The sequence below is a fragment of the Amblyomma mixtum genome, chromosome 4 (genome assembly GCF_055824585.1).
Source record: "Amblyomma mixtum isolate Tamu chromosome 4, ASM5582458v1, whole genome shotgun sequence".
In the NCBI taxonomy this organism is placed as follows: Eukaryota; Metazoa; Arthropoda; class Arachnida; order Ixodida; family Ixodidae; genus Amblyomma; species Amblyomma mixtum.
In genome coordinates this window covers 53,134,001-53,152,895 of record NC_143015.1, presented here as the reverse complement: position 1 = coordinate 53,152,895, position 18,895 = coordinate 53,134,001, and the positions used below count along the sequence as shown (strand labels likewise).

Here is an 18,895-nt window from a genome sequence, read left to right as displayed (position 1 = left end):
GTCAATGGTAAATTGTTTGCCATTTTTCCAAATTTTCTGCATAAAGTTTACCAAATTTTCAGCATAACAATCAGTATACCTAAGATCTCCTTCAGGACTCTTGTAGCTCTGTGATATTTATTTTGAATAATGCATTCTATTATCTTTAACTACTTGGTGCAAGCACGTGACATATTAAAAGAAAAATTTTGCTATAGATCGGAAAATTAGGTAACTCCCATGCACATGCGGACAATAAAGTGTTATAAAATTCCAGCTTCCTGAAAAAATGACCAAAAATCCTGCACTTGATAAAACGCAAACCAAAATTAATTAAAGCTCAGAGATATGTGTTACTCACGATAGTCTCTCAATCTCGTTTTATTTCGTGAAGTTTGCGACTTTGTGTTCGACTGGTTCAGTGCCCCGCCAATTTCCGATTCACGGTAACCAACTTCTCGATCTCGTCCACTTCCTTAGGAACAGCCCTGCATCGATAGGCAATACACTGAATGTTGACAATTATTCTTTTCGACAGAGTGTTGCACATAGAGATTCATAGTTTTTTTATACATTGTCTTTTACCTCAAAATTAAACAGCTGAATTTTGCATAGCCTTTTTTTGTCTTCAGTGTTCAATAACACCTTTTATAATATTTGTTTCATAAACGCCTTTTTTCAGACGCTCACGTGGAACCATGCGAAGTTCACTATCATGTTAGTCACCGTAATGTTGGTTGACACTAACCGTGGCATTGTGAGGTTTGCAGAAGGCGCGGATGAAGGCCTTGTTTTCACTGAAGGTATGTCCATGGAGGGTGGAGTTTCTTAGCAGGTTTGCGTGTGCAACAGTGTATTTACAGAATATTTTGACGCAATCCCGGATGACAAGGCTATGGCTTTTAAGAGTTGGAGTGCCAATTTTAGAAGAGTCTGCTCTAAGAGAAGTATAATAGATATATTTTAGAAAACTGCGAGCAGTCCTGAAAATATGAGTAAACATATTGGTATAGGCCTACTAACTGCAGAAATAAAGACGTTAAAAAAAAGAAACATATTGCATGTTGAGCCATGTTATTGACGGTGGCGCTAACATTTTCTCTTTACTTATTATTAGCACACAGGGCACCCAAAAGGATGCGTTAATATACAGATTATACCAGCGGTAGGCTGTAATTAAATAGGGGGCTTCTGGGGGTACTTACGATTTCTGTAGTGAACAAAAATTCTTTTCCCCTGGTATTGAGCCAGGAGATTTGTCTACACGAGCGTGACCTGGTTAGGAAGAATGAATTAAACTACTAAGTTTTAGGTATTAGATGTTTAGTAGTGCTTTTTTATGTTGCACTTTATCGAAACCTTTTTCGAGGTCAAGGAAGAGAGAGAAAGGGAACGAATGCTTAAGTCAAGGTTTGAGGTTTGAAAGCTATAAAGAGAGCCAAATGGGGGACACATGAATGTCCTTTCAAAACGCCTTGTTTTTCATGCTGAAAACAATCTTATGGAGACAGAGCATTTTAAATTGTGCGAATAAGTAATATGTTCCATATATTTCGAACAGACGCTTGTGAAAATAACTGGGCTGCAGATTTTGTATGAAAGAGATGAAAAGTTTATAGGGACTGGAATGATCCTAACAACTTTCCGCAATCCCGTGAGGCATTCTTGTGTTTGTGGATTCCACCATAGTAAGCAAACTGGAGCGTGGTGGTAGCGCGACATTGTCGTCACACACGCGAAAAACAGGCCTGTCGGACTCGCTCCTGTCGGCTATGGCACACAGAGTTGAGAACGTCACAACAAGTTGGCGTGGGTTTTTAACGTCGCAAAGCTACTCAGGCTATGAGGGACGCCGTAATGAAGGGGTCTGGAAATTTCCAACACCTGGGGTTCTTTAATGTGCACCGACATCGCACAGTACACGGGCCTTTAGAATTTCGCCTGCATCGAAATTCGACAGCTGCGGCCGGGATCGAACCCGTGTCTTTCGGGTGAGCAGCCGAGTGCCGTAACCACTGAGCCACCGGGGCGTCCTTTGAAGACACGGAGATATGTAAAACTTCTGGGACTCCTACAGAAGTGACTCTCAAGGCTCTCAAGGCGACCAGCAAGCGAGCATCTGAATCCTAACTAATGTGACCTGCTCTTTTAGGCGACACTTCATTCACGTTTCACTGCCTCAAAGCCTATTTATACGTTACCGCGAAGTTCCGATGAAACGACCGTTGCAATGAAATTCTAATGGCATTCCGCCTAAGCGTAGGTTCTTCAAGGTTTATCTCATTCTGACGTTCTGGATTCTTGATTGAAGAATGCTGAACATAGAATGCCGTGTTTTGAAATCAGTAAATTAAAAATTCAGTGTTTGGCTTATGACATTGTATCGAGAGTGTAGTATGCCACCACAGTGCATGTAATGTTTTAAGTATCTTTTCTTTTGTTCTAGATATGTGCCAATATCCAAGTAAGGATTTGAATATTCAGCACAACCATGCGGCCTACGGCTCAGACTGCACTAAATTCCTCTGCAATACAGTTACCAGAGAACTTATAATTCTAGGGTATGCTTTCACAATTGTCTTTTGAGCGCATATTGTTAAAGCCCGAGTGTAGATCTTGTAGAAAGTGCGATGGAAAATTAGTAGTTTATCTCATCTAATATTTTAACAGCTCAACACCATCTATTTCAACCAATGAAATTTTCAGAAAGCGCAATTTTTTTATTGCATGCCTCTGCAGGACTTTTATTCAGCGCGAGCTGAAGCAAACATTTTTATGTAAAGCGCCGTGATGAGAAAATACAAATAAAAGAAAGGCTGTATGTAAAACGTTTCCCTGATGCTTGAATTAGCCATTTGTCCACACGGAGATGTGCCGTATGAAATGTAGGATGCGTTAGAACTGGCTTTATGCTAAAATAAATATTTGAAACCTGCGGCCTGAGTAGAGATCAATATTGCTTAATACATTTTGTCCCTTTCGCACAGTCTGAATTCCCGCCACATTATTCCTAATTTATGTCTCGAGCAGCGCCGGCTAGTTTAGCAAGACAGCAGTCACGCCACTTCTCGAATGTCTGCTTGGTCATAGCTGCAGTTGGCGGCCATTACCTGACTTAAGACTATTACATTATATATCTATACCTCCTTCCCATAACGAGCAGTTATTTTTCATACATTTTCTATGGGCCATACAAACAGATATATTTTTTTCGGTTCTACTGAAGAAAGGCTTTCTAGCAAAAACAATAACGTTGCGTTTTCTATACCCTAGTCAAACCCCGCATGCATTCAATTCTGAATGTTGTTTAACTTTTTTATTTAATAAAAGCCTAAGTTAGGCAGCCTCAATAGAACTGAGAGAAAGAGTGTGCCCACATTGCTCTGAGGCAGTCACCTTTTGTAGAATTGAGTAGCAGTAGAGGCGTTCCTAATGGCCTTCTATGTTACCTGCTTTTCCGAAATCTGCTTTGTGCTCCTAACAACCGATATATGCAAATCTGTTTGCGTTTTACCTCAATATTCTCAGTACTTTTTTTGTTAACTATTTATTTCTGCCGCTTCTGTGTGCGAACCAATATACGTACTCAGGCGTTAATCCATGATTTTAAAAGCGTAGGTGACTTTAGCAACCGGCGAACAAGGCCCCCCGTTACGAGACTCCTTTTACTTTAGTGGTTTGATTTTATCAGTATTTTTTAACGTTTACCAAGACATATATAAATGTAGTAGATATCTACCGCATAGAACTACTACCCTAACGAAATTACGTGTTCATGCGAGCAATTAGAAATGAAATACGTTTTGAGTAACGTTGATAGAGCTCTTTTTAGTCAGGCTGAAGGAAGACAAATCTGAATGCACAATGCAAAATAAATCAATATATTGCCACGTATCATTGTAGTGTCCGTTCGTTCGCGCAAGGCCGCAGGAAAGGGGTGTTATCATTTGTGTTCGTGACGCGAGAAGCGACCGGACTGATCACGATTGATCACAGCCATGCCGAGCTGCATCTACATGTTTCCAGATTACTCTAGATGATCTCGACCTGTTATCTCGAAGTTTCCTTGCCGGCTTTAAATTGAACGATGCCGCGAGCAGCGGGCATTCATAGTTCGAAGACTGACGAGCACGTTTGTTGCATACGCCGCCACTGATTGATTCCGTTTTTTTGCGGGCGCAAGTCAGCCCAAATAAAGAGCTTCGTTTACAAGACTTCTTGGTGTCTTCCTGACCGCTGGACTGCCGTCACTACACTGTGACATCTGGTGGAGGTGCTGGGTAGCCTTCTATGTGCAGGACACCCCCAGAAAGTCGTGACGCCAGCCCTCTGAGTTATTCACCGGAGGACCTGACTCCAGTACACCGCGCAAGCCGACGTCTGCTAGACGACGCACTTGAGTTCAGGACCCTGCCGGACCCTACCCGGAAGCGAAGGCAAGTACCAACGTCCACCATGAGCTTTCCCCAGACGACCACTCCAATCATTCTGCAGCAGCCCCGGGTGCCACCAACCTTCGACGCTTCGCCTGGCGCCGACTCCGAAGAATGGCTGGAGCAGTTCGACCGTGTGGCTGTCTTCAACAACTGGGACGATGCCATGAAATTTAGTTACGTCTTCTTCGCCCTGGAGGGACCAGCAAGAGTCTGGTTCGAGAATGAGGATGCCAGCCTTGCCAACTCGGAAACCTTCAAGGAAAAGCTTCTGAAGACCTTCACAAACGTCGTGCGAAAGGAGAGAGCCCAGCAGCAGCTACAGTCTCGCATACAACACCCAAACGAGACCGTTGCAGTGTATACTGAGGAGATGAAGCGTCTCTTCCGGCGTGCCGACATGAACATGAAGGAAGAAGAGAAGGTGAAGTTGCTTATGCGAGGAGTTAAAGAGCAACTCTTTGCCGGCCTCGTCCGCAACCCACCGAAAACCGTCGCGGAATTCGTAGAAGAGGCATCCACAATGGAAAAACCCCTTGACGCCCGAGCCCGCCAATATGACCGCCAGCAGGGCGTCTTCTCAGCAAACTGCCTGGACACCGTTAACAACGATAACCTGCGGGAGGTTATACGTCAAGTTGTGCGAGAAGAGCTCCAACGACTGCTGCCAACGGGAACACAGCCGCAGCTTTCATCGCTCACTGACGTCGTCAGGGACGAGGTTCAACAGGCCTTGGGTGTGACGCCGACACCCACGCAGCCTCTGCTGCCCCCGGCCATGACTTACGCCGCAGGTGTGCGCCGTCCTGCCCCTCGATGACGGGACCCAAGCCCCTATCGCCCTCAGCCAGCTGCGCTGGACCGCCGCCCTCTCGCCCTAACCCGCCAGTCCTACGAGAGTCGCACACGGCCGAGGAAATGCGACGAGTGGAGAACACCCGACCAGCACCGCCCACTATGCTTGCACTGTGGCGAAGCCGGTCACATTCTCCGGTACTCCCCATACAGGAGAATGGGCATCCTGTGATTTTATTACGACGCCCTACGACGCCCTACGACGCCCTACGACGCCCTACGACCCCGACCCGGCCAGCGACCAGCCGAAATCGAGGAGTTTTTGCGTCGGGAAGAACACTCATCGCCGAGTCGCCTATCTCGTTATCCGTCGGCATCATCACCGCGCTATGTATCTCCTAGCCGAGGCTACGCAGTGCGTGGACGCTCCCCCAGCCCCCGAAGGCTTAACTAAATAAAGCAGCCTCTGGAGGTGAGGTTGCTTCTCAGCGCGAGAAAAAATATCCTCCATCGACGAAAACGCAAGACCACGCCTCAGCTACGACCACAACACCGACGACTACGATGACGACGCGGCCAGAGTCGAAGCTTTTACCACCAACCAGAGAACTAACGTCGGAGTACGCCCACCGCAGCTTCACTGCTCGACGAAGCCGAGATCGTACACCGAAGACCACGTGTAATACGAAAACGCGAACAAGTGACCTTGAAGTTACGGTCGACGGTCACGCGGTTACTGCCTTGGTCGACCCGGGAGCTGACTACTCCGCCATGAGCGGGCCACTCGCTGTCCGACTCAGGAAAGTGACAACTTGGGATCGCCCGCTGATCCCAAGTTGTCACGCCGTCAGGACGCTGCACCGCGGGAGTTACAGTAAATGGGCGAACCTATGCTACAACCTTCCTGGTCGTGCAGAAATGCTCGCGAGACATGATTTTGGGAATCGACTTCCTGAATGAACATCGGGCGATCATCGACCTTCGATCCAAGTCGATCAAGCTTTCCACGGACAAAGCCATATCTGCCGCGACGATAGCGACTCATCACATAGCCTTAAACGTCCGCGACGAAGCATTGAGCGTGCCGCCCCGATCAAGTGTCGTCGCCTGCATAGGTACTGGAGACATCGAAACTGCCGAAGGCGTCGTCAAGGGGAACACCCAGTTACTCTTTGATCGAGGACTGGGCGTCGCAAGGGGAGTCGCCCAAATCCGAAATGGCCAAGCCCAGGTGTTGCTAACCAACTTCACCGCAGAATACCGGCATCTAAACAAAGTTACGACGATCGCTTTCCTCGACGAGCTGGCAGACATCAGAGACGTATTTGCCCTACCCGACTAACCCGCAAAACCATTTCACCAAGGTTATCAACCCAGGTTCGACATCAACCCGGCATTACCCCGGAGCAGACAAGAGCAAATACGCAGTCTTCTTCTAAGGTACAGCGATTGCTTCTCATGAGCATCGAATGTGCGACGAACCCGGCTTGCCAAGCACCGCATTGTCACAGACGAACACGCCCGACCACTGCGGCTGAGTCCCTACCGCGTATCGCCGATAGAACGCCAAGCTATCCGCAAGCAAGTAGAGGAAATGCTATGTGACGACGTCATCCAGCCATCAAGGAGCCCCTGGGCAGCACCAGTTGTTCTAGTGAAAAAGAAAGACGGCACCCTTCGCTACTGCGTCGATTACCGCCGCCTGAACAGCATTACGAAGAAGGATGTCTACCCCCTCCCCCGCATCGACGACACACTGGATCGGCTATGCAACGCTAAATACTTGTCATCGATGGACCTGAAGAGCGGCTACTGGCAAATTGAAGTCGACGAAAGAAATCGCGAGAAGACTGCGTTCATCACACCAGACGGACTCTTCGAGTTCAAGGTGATGCCATTCGGCCTCTGCTCTGCCCCACCTACGTTCCAGCGAGTAATGGATACGATGCTGCAGGCTTGAAGTGGCAGATTGGCCTAGTCTACTTAGATGACATTGTTGTCTTCTCCTCAAGCTTTGAAGACAACCTCAGAAGGCTTCGAATAGTGCTGGAAACGATCAAGTCTTCAGGCCTGACACTGAAACCAGAGAAGTGCCACTTCGCCTGCGAGGAGCTGCTGTTCCTTGGTCACGTCGTAAGCAAGGATGGAGTCCGGCCAGACCCTCAGAAGACGGCTGCGATCGCAGAGTTTCCACAGCCTAATGAAAAGAAAGCTATACGCAGATTCCTTGGATTGTGCGCTTATTACCGGCGATTCATCAAGAACTTTTCGCGCATCGCTGAACCTTTGAACCAACTTACCAAGGCTGACGTGCCTTTTAAATGGGAAAGGCCGCAAGAGGAAGCTTTCAACAAGCTGAAGCGCCGCTTACAGTCCCCTCCTGTGCTCGGGCACTTTGATGAAAACGCCGAAACATACCGATGCGAGAAGTGTGGGCTCAGGAGCGGTCCTCGTTCAGAAAAATGGCAGACAGGAGAACGTTATCGCCTACGCTAGCCGTTCACTGTCGAGAGCCGAAGCCAACTATTCGACGACAGAGAAAGAATGTCTCGCCATTATTTGGGCCACGTCCAAATTTCGCCCTTACCTGTACGGACGACCATTAGAGGTTGTGAGCGATCACCATGCTCTGTGCTGGCTGGCCAAGTTGAAAGATCCCTCCGGCCGCCTTGCTCGTTGGAGCCTGCGTCTTCAAGAATTCGACATAACTGTAGTCTACAAATCTGGCCGCAAGCATTCCGATGCCGACTGCCTATCGCGAGCCCCCGTAGACGCAGCACCGGAAGAGGAAGATGACGACGCTTTCCTAGGACCGGTAAGCGCCAGCAGTTTCGCCCAGCCGCAGCGCTCGGATCCTGAGTTGCAAAACCTAGTTGATTATTTGAAAGGAAAGACCCTATCACCTACCCGGGGGTTCAAGCGCCAACTGTCACACTGTCCTGTTGGGCGCGAAGTTCTTCTTCAGGAGGACATTATTGTCAAGGACGAAGGACATCGTCTTGTCGTGCCCAAAAATCTCAGGCAAGAAGTTATGCAGGCATGTCATGATGAGCCGACTGCAGGGCATCTCGAGATTGCTCGCACGTTGCACCGCATTCAGGAGAAGTACTATTGGCCGCGGCTAGCTACCGACGTTTCCCATTACGTGAAAACGTGCCGTGAGTGTCAGCGACGCAAAACGCCTCCGACTAGACCAGCCGGACTCCTGAACCCCATACCACCGCCAACTAAGCCCTTTCAGCAAATGGGGATGGACCTCCTCGGCCCCTTTCCGACTTCATCATCAGGTAACAAGTGGATCATCGTGGCCACCGACTATATGACCCGCTATGCCGAAGCAAAAGCGTTCCTTAGTGGTACCGCAACAGAAGTTGCAAAATTTTTTGTCGAAGAAATTCTCCTGCGACACGGCGCCCCCGAAGTGCTCATCACAGACAGAGGAACGGCATTTACAGCGGAGCGGACGCAAGCCATTTTAAACTACAGCCAGACAAACTATCAGAGGACAACTGCCTATCATCCACAAACCAACGGACTCACGGAGCGTCTGAACAAGACCATCGCAGATATGCTTTCCATGTACACCGACGCCGAACAGAAGACGTGGGACTCCATTCTGCCCTACGAGATCTTCGCTTATAATACTGCCGTCCAGGAGACAACCAGGTTTACCCCATTCCAGCTTGTACACGGCAGGAAGCCCACGACAACACTCGACGCAATGCTCCCGCAAGTTTCTGACGAAGACAACCTCGACGTCGCCGCCTATCTTCATCGCGCCAAGGAAGCCCGAAAACTTCCGCGGCTTCGCATTCAAGACCAGCAGCACACCGACGCCCGACGCTACAATCTGCGCCGACGAGACACGCATTACAAGACAGGTGATCGTGTTTGGATATGGACGCCAGTTCGCCGCCGTGGATTGAGTGAAAAGTTGCTGCGACGCTACTTTGGCCCCTACAGAGTTCTCCGTCGCATCCGTGACCTCGACTATGAAGTCATCCCCGACGGCACGACAACCTTTCAGCGACGCCGCACACGCCCGGAAGTCGTACATGTCGTACGCCTGAAGCCATATTATGAACGCTAAAGGACCCAAAGTTTGCATTCTCCGCGTTTATTTTCATTTTAAAGCATCGAGACGATGCTTCTTTGGGAGGGGGGTAATGCCACGTATCATTGTAGTGTCCGTTCGTTCACGCAAGGCCACAGGAAAGGGGTGTTATCATTTGTGTACGTGACGCGAGAGGCGACCGGACTGACCTCGTTTGATCACAGACATGCCGAGCTGCGTCTACGTGTTTCCAGATTACTCTAGATGACCTCGACCTGTTATCTCGAAGTTTCCTTGCCGGCTTTAAATTGAACGATGCCGCGAGCAGCGGGCATTCATAGTTCAACGACTGACGAGCACGTTTGTTGCTTACGCCGCCACCGAGTGATTCAGTTGTTTTGCGGGCTCAAGTCAGCCCAAATAGAGCTTCGTTTACAAGACTTCTTGGTGCCTTCCTGACCGCTGGACTGCCGTCACTACAACGTGACAATATTATTTCGTTTATTCTACATGGATAAACTACAGTTGTGAACTTGACATACTCTTATTATTCATGCTTCTAAGTACAAGATAAACGGTTGTTTTCATCATGCTCACATGCTTATTATTGTACTCTTGTGCTGACGAGTCGTTCAGAGACTGTGGTAGTCTTAATTGAACAGAATAGTGTGTTCTTTATGATTCGGGACAGCCGTTTAAGAAAGCTTAAAACTGCTCGAAGAATTGCGAATATGATCTTATTTTTATTGCGTCCAAGACTGAAACTGGAGTAGGTCAATTAGTATGGCGCCAATATACTAGCAAAAAATTATGATTTAATTATAGCGCGTTGAAAGAAAGGAGGTGTAATATAAATTCAGAAAATTTAAAATTGGTGATTCACAAGCTCATTTGTTGATGAAACAAGGTATTTAAATATTGTAATTAAAAACAAATCGAGCACTATCGTGGTGCTTCTCAGTAGCCATTCACTGCATAAAATCTCGAGCTACCAAGGTGAGTGAAGGCAGTCGGCACTAAATAAATAAATAAATAAGTAAATAAATATTAAACTAGACATGCTCATCAAAGAGAGTGTTGGGGAAAAAGAATGGAATGAAAAATAATAGGCACCCGCATGCACCTCTATGCAATCATGGCTCAGCATACTCATCAGTATTCATTTGCGCTCATTTGTGCAAAACCAAACTCTCAAAATTACATTTTTTCTCCACGGCAACAGTCCATATTGGAATTCTCTCCCCATTGGTGTTTCTGAGATTGATGGCATTACAGAAATAAATGCTTGCACGCCATTTTAGCCAAATGTAAAATGAGCGGGACGCCCGATTTTATTGTCTCTTAGAGGTTCTTTTGCGTGTCCTCGCTTGTTATGCTTCAATTTACATGAAATGTTTTTCCTGCTTAGGCAAACGCGTTGGCCTGCTAAATGCCCAAATAAGGAAATCAGTTCAATAAATGGCAATAGATTTGAATTTCTAAACGGAATGAGTTTAAAAGAAACATGATCACTCCGTAGGTTCGAAAAAAAATTGCCGTATATTCGCTTAAACAAGGTGGCGTAAAACTTGAATTTTCATGCAGAGCTAAAATACGCGATCGAAAACACCTCATAAATAAATCTACCTCATGAGAAAAAACCAGGACTAGGCTCCACCTAGGCATAAGCATCCAATGCGCACAGCTTTAGAACCTCTCCCGCGCAAGTACCCACTATTATGGAATTATAGATCGCGGGGAGTCATTGTACCACTACTGTCGCAGTGATGCACGGGTTGAGGGCCATGATACTGACCCCGCAGGCAGCTGTTCAAGCCCGGCCGCCGGTGGTGTTTGTGAAACCATTTTAACAAGCTTTTACCGAATCAGAAGCTAAGCACCAGCAGCCGTTCACCCCGCCGTTCACACGGACAGGTGGACTCCGGCTTTTCCTTTGAATGAGATCTCTAATGCTACCGCCTTGAATGGCCATCTACTATCATGTAGCGTCCGTTTCTCGCCCAGAAAGCACCCCATTCGCCTTAATCACCAGGAGCACTGGGAGTGCAGTGTGAAGACTAGCCTTTTAAAGGTGAAAATAATTCATGGGGAACTTTGGCTCCCTAAAGTGCTGCAAGGCTTTCCTGGCGCACTGTTTGGCATTTACTGCGAGACTGTTTGTGCTGTACTAGTGCTTTATTTCACTACACACTTTGACTATTCATTACAACTGCACCCTTTGACTGCCGACTTTGACTGCTTCTTTAGCACGACTCTCTCACTCTCTGCTTCGATGAGTTCGGCTGTATCCATGGCTCTGTTCGCTGTAATGAGATATGTAATGTGGTCACCCACAGACGCCTTACGCCCCCTGTCGGAGCAGACGACAACTATTTTTATTAGTTATCGTGTGCTCCAAAAGGGGGTGCCAGGCATCCGTGGGTGACCTCATTACTTCGAATCCGCGCACTCTGACGTCATAACCATTTCGAACAACCGAAAAGCGTGACACCTCTGCTGACAACCTTTTGTCGACAACGATGAGGCAATAAAGGCTTTCGCCTTAAAATAGAGCAATGAAATCTTCACGGGAGAATGAAATGGACGATTAATGTCTTCCGTGTTTATTTCCTCCCGGGAATGTTTCTTGGGCTCTTTTCTACATTTTAAATATAAGCACCAGTAGTACAAGCTTTCTTAAAGAGCAGCCAACATAAGTAGCAGCAGCGCCTTTTCGTCGCAGCCTTATAAGTGCAGTCGAGAGTAAAAAAGATTAGCAATAGAGACGTGCCACAAGAGCGTAAGGTACCAACACTTGGGGCTGCGGTTACTAACACGCCGATAAAAAAAGTGCTATGAGTGTTCGCAAACACGACGCCGCACCAGCCGCGCGATGTGATTTTACCCGCTCCGATGACACCATTGTGCTAATAGTTTTTTACTCGCGACTATACTGTGGCACTGTCTACATTTATTTTGGCACTAGGTACGTTAACGCTGTGAAATTCATTTCAGCGCCCCGGGTTTCTTGCAGCAATGAACTATTCTGTACTTGTGAGAACCAATTCGAAGGTCTTATCGTTTATTACGCACTCGTTAGATTGTATGAGAGCCGTGGAAAACTCACTATTATTTACTTTGTCAACGTGGCGTATACCGCGATAGAGCGACTCGTTTCTGTAAATAACGGTACAAATACAGCGCTGCAATTGCCTCCTTCTGTCCATACTCGCGTTGTTCAATTGCGCTACATGCCATGCTGACATGCATCAGTACCTCATCCAGTGTTTTAATTTGGTGGACATATAAACGATACACGTTGTGTAGAAAAAAATGACAAAATGCCGTAGAGGGCTTAATACATTCAAACCACTCCAAAATCACGTGTTTGCGCTACGTAGAAGGCGACGATGAGCATGCAGTGGCGCGGGATGCAGCGGTCGCGTTTCTCGGACATGAAATAAGCAAGAGACGATTTTGCTAGGCTTTGAACCACCGGATTTCTATTTTGCATTAAAAGGAGAGAAATATTAGTGACCGCAGTTAGGTCACATGTAAAAACGGTCGGATGCCGCCGCGGTGGCTCAGCGGTTACGGTGCTCGGCTGCTGTCCCGAAAGACGCGGGTTCGATCCCGGCCGCGGCGGCTAGAATTTCTTTGGAGGAGAAATTCTTGAGGCCCGTGTACTGTGCGATGTCAGTGCACGTTAAAGAACCCCAGGTGGTCCAAATTTCCGGAGCCCTCCACTACGGCGTCTCTCATAGCCTTAGTCGCTTTGGGACGTTAAACCCCAGAAACCAAACCAAACCTAAAAACGGTCGGCTCTCCTCCCGTTGTTTACCACCGTCGATTGTTACCTGCTAACGAAAAAAATACATGAAGGTGACCGTAGTGCAGTTATACAGAGGGTCAAGAAACATTTGGAGCAGAGAATTACAATCGTGATGTTGACGTTTAAATATGTATGCAGGGCACTACGTGCCGATGAGACGAAGAGTGCGAGGAAGGGTGCGTCAGTTGGAGGTCCTGAAAGTTCTTTTTTTCCCTTTTTGCGGTCATTAATATGCAGTGACATCGGACAACACATCAGAACTCTAACATTTAGTCCGCATCGCAATGCAGTGAGAGTGGGTGAAATTTAATCCGCCTACAATGTGTTTGTGAACCGAACTGTCATTTAATTTTAACTGACGCATTGGAGCCCACGTGGGGAACACCACTTGGAATACTATGCTGTGGGTCGGCCTTTCTTGCTGCAGTTCTAGACTGCTGCCCTATTTCCTAAAACTTTGCCAAATATCAGTGCAGAATAAACTGAATACAAAATTAAGCTTTATGCCATAAAACGCCATTTTTGGCATGATTATCAAAAAATGCATGATTTTTTAATTGCGTCTTTTTTCCCTCTTACAGGTGTCCGCCTCCTGAATACGAGGAAAACACTGCTGCAATTGCAGGCCTCTGGCCGGACTGTTGCAAGCCACGCTAAATATTTCTGGACATTGTGAAAGCATGTAGTGTAATACATGACAGCATGGCTCTGAATAGTACTATAAATATTAGAACCGCATGAAAAAGAAATGGCATTCCGTAGTTCTGTATAAAATGTCTTCAATGCAGGACACCCGACATCATCTCATTCAACCGTATACACTTGCAATCATAGGAACCAAGTTCTTAAACATCTTAGCGGGAATGTCAATGATTTTTGGGTTGATGTCTGTAGAAGATGAAATGAATTTTAGCAGTGTCCGGCAGAAATGATAACTTGCACAATGTAAACAGCCGAATTTGTTAGAATAGCTGGAATTGGGCCTAGCAGGGTGTTCGTGGTGGTTCAACGCGCTTAACTTTTTACAGAGCTAGATGCAGACTACACAACACAGAGAACGAAGAAAACTGGCATCCTTTTATGCACAAGACCTGAGCCTCGTGAGTGGCTCATATAGAAACGAGAGACAATATTGATATCACAAATCGCGAGCAGATCAAAGTTACAAAACACATTCGTCGTGGTAGCCTAAGCAGGTGCCTTCTTTCTCGGACAATGACAACGACACATTGCTGATGCACCTTTCGACGGTGGCGGTTTCGATTTCAAAGCCTTCTGTGATCTCTCTTTCCATTTTTATAGGAATGCGAAATGGTTGTGATTCTTTCGAAAATAGGCTTGCATTCTCGGCAGCGATGACAGCGATGACACGCATTCAGCTTTCCTGAATTCGTGATGAAGGTACGGTTTTTAGCATGCGTACTTAGCCTGTTATTTATACAACGGCGCATTTGGCCAACACACTTCATTACACGAGGTAAAAGAATATAATAATTAAAACCTTGGCTGCATTCGACGTGTTTTTTCTCATGATTGATGGTGTAACGTGGTTTGTGGGTCTTACCATGTTCATGCGCGCCTGTGTCGAAAAGCGAGAATGCAAGCCTACGTTCGAAACAATGATAATAGTTTCGCAATAAAAAAAAAACAGAGAGATCGCAGAAGCTTTTTAAATGAAATTCACAGGTGCTGAAAGGTATATCAGCAATATGTCGTTCTTTTTGTTCGAGAAGGAAGTTTACCTGCTTAGGCTATCGCGATGAGTGTGTTTTGTCGAGTGAATCTGCTCAAGATTGCAGACATCGGCATGTTGTCTCGTGTCTTTATGTGCCACTGATGCCGCTCACGTCTTGCTTATACAAGAATACCCGTTTCCTGCATTAAAAAAAGTTTTAAGTCCGCGCTCTGTGTTGTTTTGCCTTCATGTCGTTCTGTGAAAAGTTAAGCGCGTTGAACCACCAGTAATTTGTTAGGTACCGCTTCTTCTCCCACCTGAGAACTTTCACTTTCTCTCTATGACTGCTCCAGTGATGTTCTTTCAATGCGACTGCATTAGACTTCATATCTAACGACTTGCCTTTGGGCGTTAGTCACAAAGCTCACTGAGTGGTTGAGAGGACCAAGGCATCACTGGCATGCTTCTGAACATGGCAGTGAACATCACGCAATTTGGTGTCATATATTAGTGGCAGCAGTCGCCTATTGGTCGAGAGGACGATGCCGCCGCAAGGCAATGTGACCAAGGCGCGAAAATAAAATTTAAAAATCAAGCACGCAGTGCGCAACTGGGGTAGGAGGGGAAAGCATGTTGCAACAAGTTATCTACCGACTCACTCAGGGCATGATTTTGTGTGTTCAAATAAAGACACGATGACAGTGAAAACATTGTGGGTGTGAAATACCAATAACACAGACATGGAAACCGGCCGCATCAACCACTCTTATAATGCTGCCGCATTCCTCTTTTAAGGATACGTAACCGTCCTCATAATATATTTTTAAGTGTCACTACAAGATTTGTCACCACATAAGTACACACAAAAACAGATCATGAACTACCCTTTTGTCATCTCTGACGTTTACGCAATTCCGCCCTAAAAGTATTTCATCAGTGACCATATACAGGGTTTTCTGTTTGCTAAACTTAAAAAGCAGGAGACTCCACTGTCGTCGTAGGCTGCCGCGCGAATATGCAGAATTCGATTGCATTCTTCTTAACGGATATTGCGGATTCGGGACATTGAGAAATTTGCTGTTAGTAGTTAGGCAAGCCAAGCATGTCCCCCGCGTAACAGTCCCCTAGGCACCGCAGCGGTCGAATCAGAGTGAGTGTATTTTTTTTGGCTACGTCTCAATCGTGGCGCATTAGAGTGGGCTCTTTTTTTTCAAAGATGCAATTGTACCTATTATAGCATTTGTCGCGCCACTACATGCTTGGTCAGTGCTAAGGCATGCTCCTGGCCACGAGACCTCTAACCCGACTCTACACATCAGTTGAAAATCAGTCCGCAGCCAATATTCATGCCCATTGACTTCCCATTTACCTGGCAGGCAACCAGTAATACCTTATATGCGGTGAATGGGATAGTGTCAGAAAAGATGTCAGGTTCTTCCTGACACCTCATTTTCTTCGAGGTGCTCGTTTATTTGGCGTTGGCTCGCAGCAGGCAGCCAGATGATCGACGAACGACGACACGCGGATGAAGAGACGAAATGGACTTTTGTAACGCTCAAAAATGATTTGTACATAAAATATCAACACATGGAAGAAACAGGGGCTACGCACTCAGCTACCAAACCTCTCACAACAGTGACACTAGAGCTCCAAACTCGCTGTTCATGGCTTGCCCAAAGGCGGGGCCCCCCACCCACACTAAACCACTCGCTAGAAGACCGCAGAAAAGTCTAATAAGTGGCGCTGCAACTGAAAGAGCGAAGAACATGGAAAAGACCAAGCCTCCAAGTTCTTGCATTGCATCGGAAGTCAGAGCTGCAGATGAGTGGCCGAGAGGCGGTAGTCTCCATTCAAGAATGATATAGCCACACGCAGGATACAACAGACGCAAAGAGAACACTAATGTTTCACCGCAGCTGATGCACTCCCGCCAACAGCCTAGTCACTTTTGATTTGCAGTTACGGTTGGAGCTAGTCATTGAAAAATTCGTTCGGTATGAGGATTTGCGAAAAAAAATATTTCTGCGTGTCCTCGCTAGCCCGTCAGATTGAATTTGTGACAACTAGAGCACACGCATCTCCTCATGATTCAGTGCAATCCACTGTCTTGCTTTGCCAAATCGCATCCCCCCCCCTCTCACCCCTAGTTTTTTTTTAGTGAATTTCTATTACAATAATATTCTCGTCGTAGATAGAAGCTGTCCTAAAAACATCCTTTGCATTTTAACATAAACCAGCAAGAGTTATGCTCATGCATGAGTTCTAGACTTTTTTTCCCCTGTCTAAATAACTGTCACTCTATATGACCGGTAGAGCCGTTTCATCATACTGCTGATTCTATACGTGTGCGAGGATGTTTCATTTTGACAACGTCACCCCTTAAGTGATATGGGTTGGGTTGGAGAGAAAGCCGACAAAATAACGCTTGTCGCGAACGGTGGTCTGAAACACTAAAAAAAAGAGAAAGCGCATTGCGTATCAGATACTGGGCATTTCTGTGACGGAGTCCAAAAAAGTTATAGGCATGTGAGTTTGGTAAAAATGTAAAGATTTTAAAGGCTGAACTTCACCATATCTCGAATTGCCTAGCACTGGTAGCACGGCCGCGTGTTCCCTCGCTCTCATAATACACGCACCAATAACAATCCCGGCTAGCTTATTCATACCTTCCTTTTCTTGACTTGCACTGGCAGCATGTATACAATGAAGGCTTGAGTGGATTGCGTGTGAAGAGCATGCTGTTAAAGAAAAAAACTGACGTAAGATTTCGCATGGTTAGGAAAAACGCGAATTAGGTGTGCTAGCACTTCGGTTTGCATTTGGGCTTCTGTTTCCGTTCGAGGCTTGGTTTTCGAGGTCATGCAGGCAGTCGTAATCATTCAGTGGGGGCCTTCATGCAAACATACAGTCATTGGAGGGTACACTTAAGCAATTTTATTTGATTTCATTGTTCAATGAGACCTCATACGACTAGTGGTGCAGCGGGTAAGCAATGTGCCACTGTCATGCGTTGCCTAATGCTGCCAGAGGCGATTCTTGGACATCCAATTTCGTTTTCTCAAGGCGCCGCTCAAACTGCCACCTGACACGCTAGGCAACTTGTGGTGAATTATAGGTGGTCGGAGGCCACCTAGAGCTGGTGGCCAACCGAGGGACCTCAGAGGAAACCGAGGGACCTCACAGACAACGGATAAGTGACTAAGCGGTAGCTCTGCTTCCAACGCAAAGAATGTGACACCCAGGGCACAATTTCAGGAAGGCAGTACGTCAGAAAAACTCTCGCAGCGCCAGGCTTTCTGAACAAGCGATCCTGCTGGAGTCATTTTACGGTCAAGAAGCCGTAATTGAATAAAACATAAATGTGTGTGTGTGAAAATATTCTGTATTCAGTTATAAAAAATGCGTCCGCATCAATGTGTTATTTGAAACTTGCATTTCGATGTAATTATTCAAATTATAACGCGAAAAATGCTATTCTCGCTTACATCCTCGAAATTCGAGGCTCTCCTATGCCTTGCTGCAATGCGTGAATTACATCATATTTTGTGTTCTGTCATTATAGTCATGCATCTTCTGATCGCCGCATCCATCTAAGACTTAGGCTACTTTTAAATGTTTCCAGATTAGCGCAACTTGCTCTGCAGCTCGCAAACGGATAGACGAAAGAAGTATTCCAAATCACTGCTGTAGCCTGATACACGCCTAGAAAGACGGCTCACATTCCTCTATGTGGTACATCGCCTTCCTTTAGTGTTCTTTAATACATTCAAGTTGATATTGTTAGCGCCGCTAGATAAACTCAGTTTTTTGTGAATAATTTTAATGATTCCAGAATAATCCACTTTTATTGGAGCAAAATGGCGGTTTGAGCTAGTTGGTACATCTTCAAAATTTCACCAGCGCTGCGACTAGGAACAAGAACAGAGAAGGAAGACAAGGACAAGCGCTACTAACAACTGAAAGTTTATTTGAAAAAACACAGATTATATGCACACAACTGACAACCCAAAGCGCCTGCGCTTCCCGCAAAAAGCACGCAAAAGAAAGTTAAGAATCTAGATACAAAATTTCACACTCGTGTATGTGTACAGATGGTGTGCTAACACACGTGTCGCTGTTCTTGTGAATGTGATAGGCTTCACACAACT

At 46.3% G+C, this 18,895-nt stretch overlaps 1 protein-coding gene across 1 annotated transcript in view; it reads right to left on the bottom strand.

Annotated features, from left to right (window-relative positions):
* Positions 1-397: 397 nt before the first annotated feature.
* Positions 398-18,895, bottom strand: part of LOC149346494 (uncharacterized) — a 41,140-nt gene continuing 22,642 nt past the window's right edge. The window contains exon 2 of the mRNA XM_089541354.1: positions 398-467. Within this exon, the coding sequence (XP_089397480.1) occupies positions 398-467 (70 nt within the window). The remainder of the gene's footprint in view (positions 468-18,895) is intronic.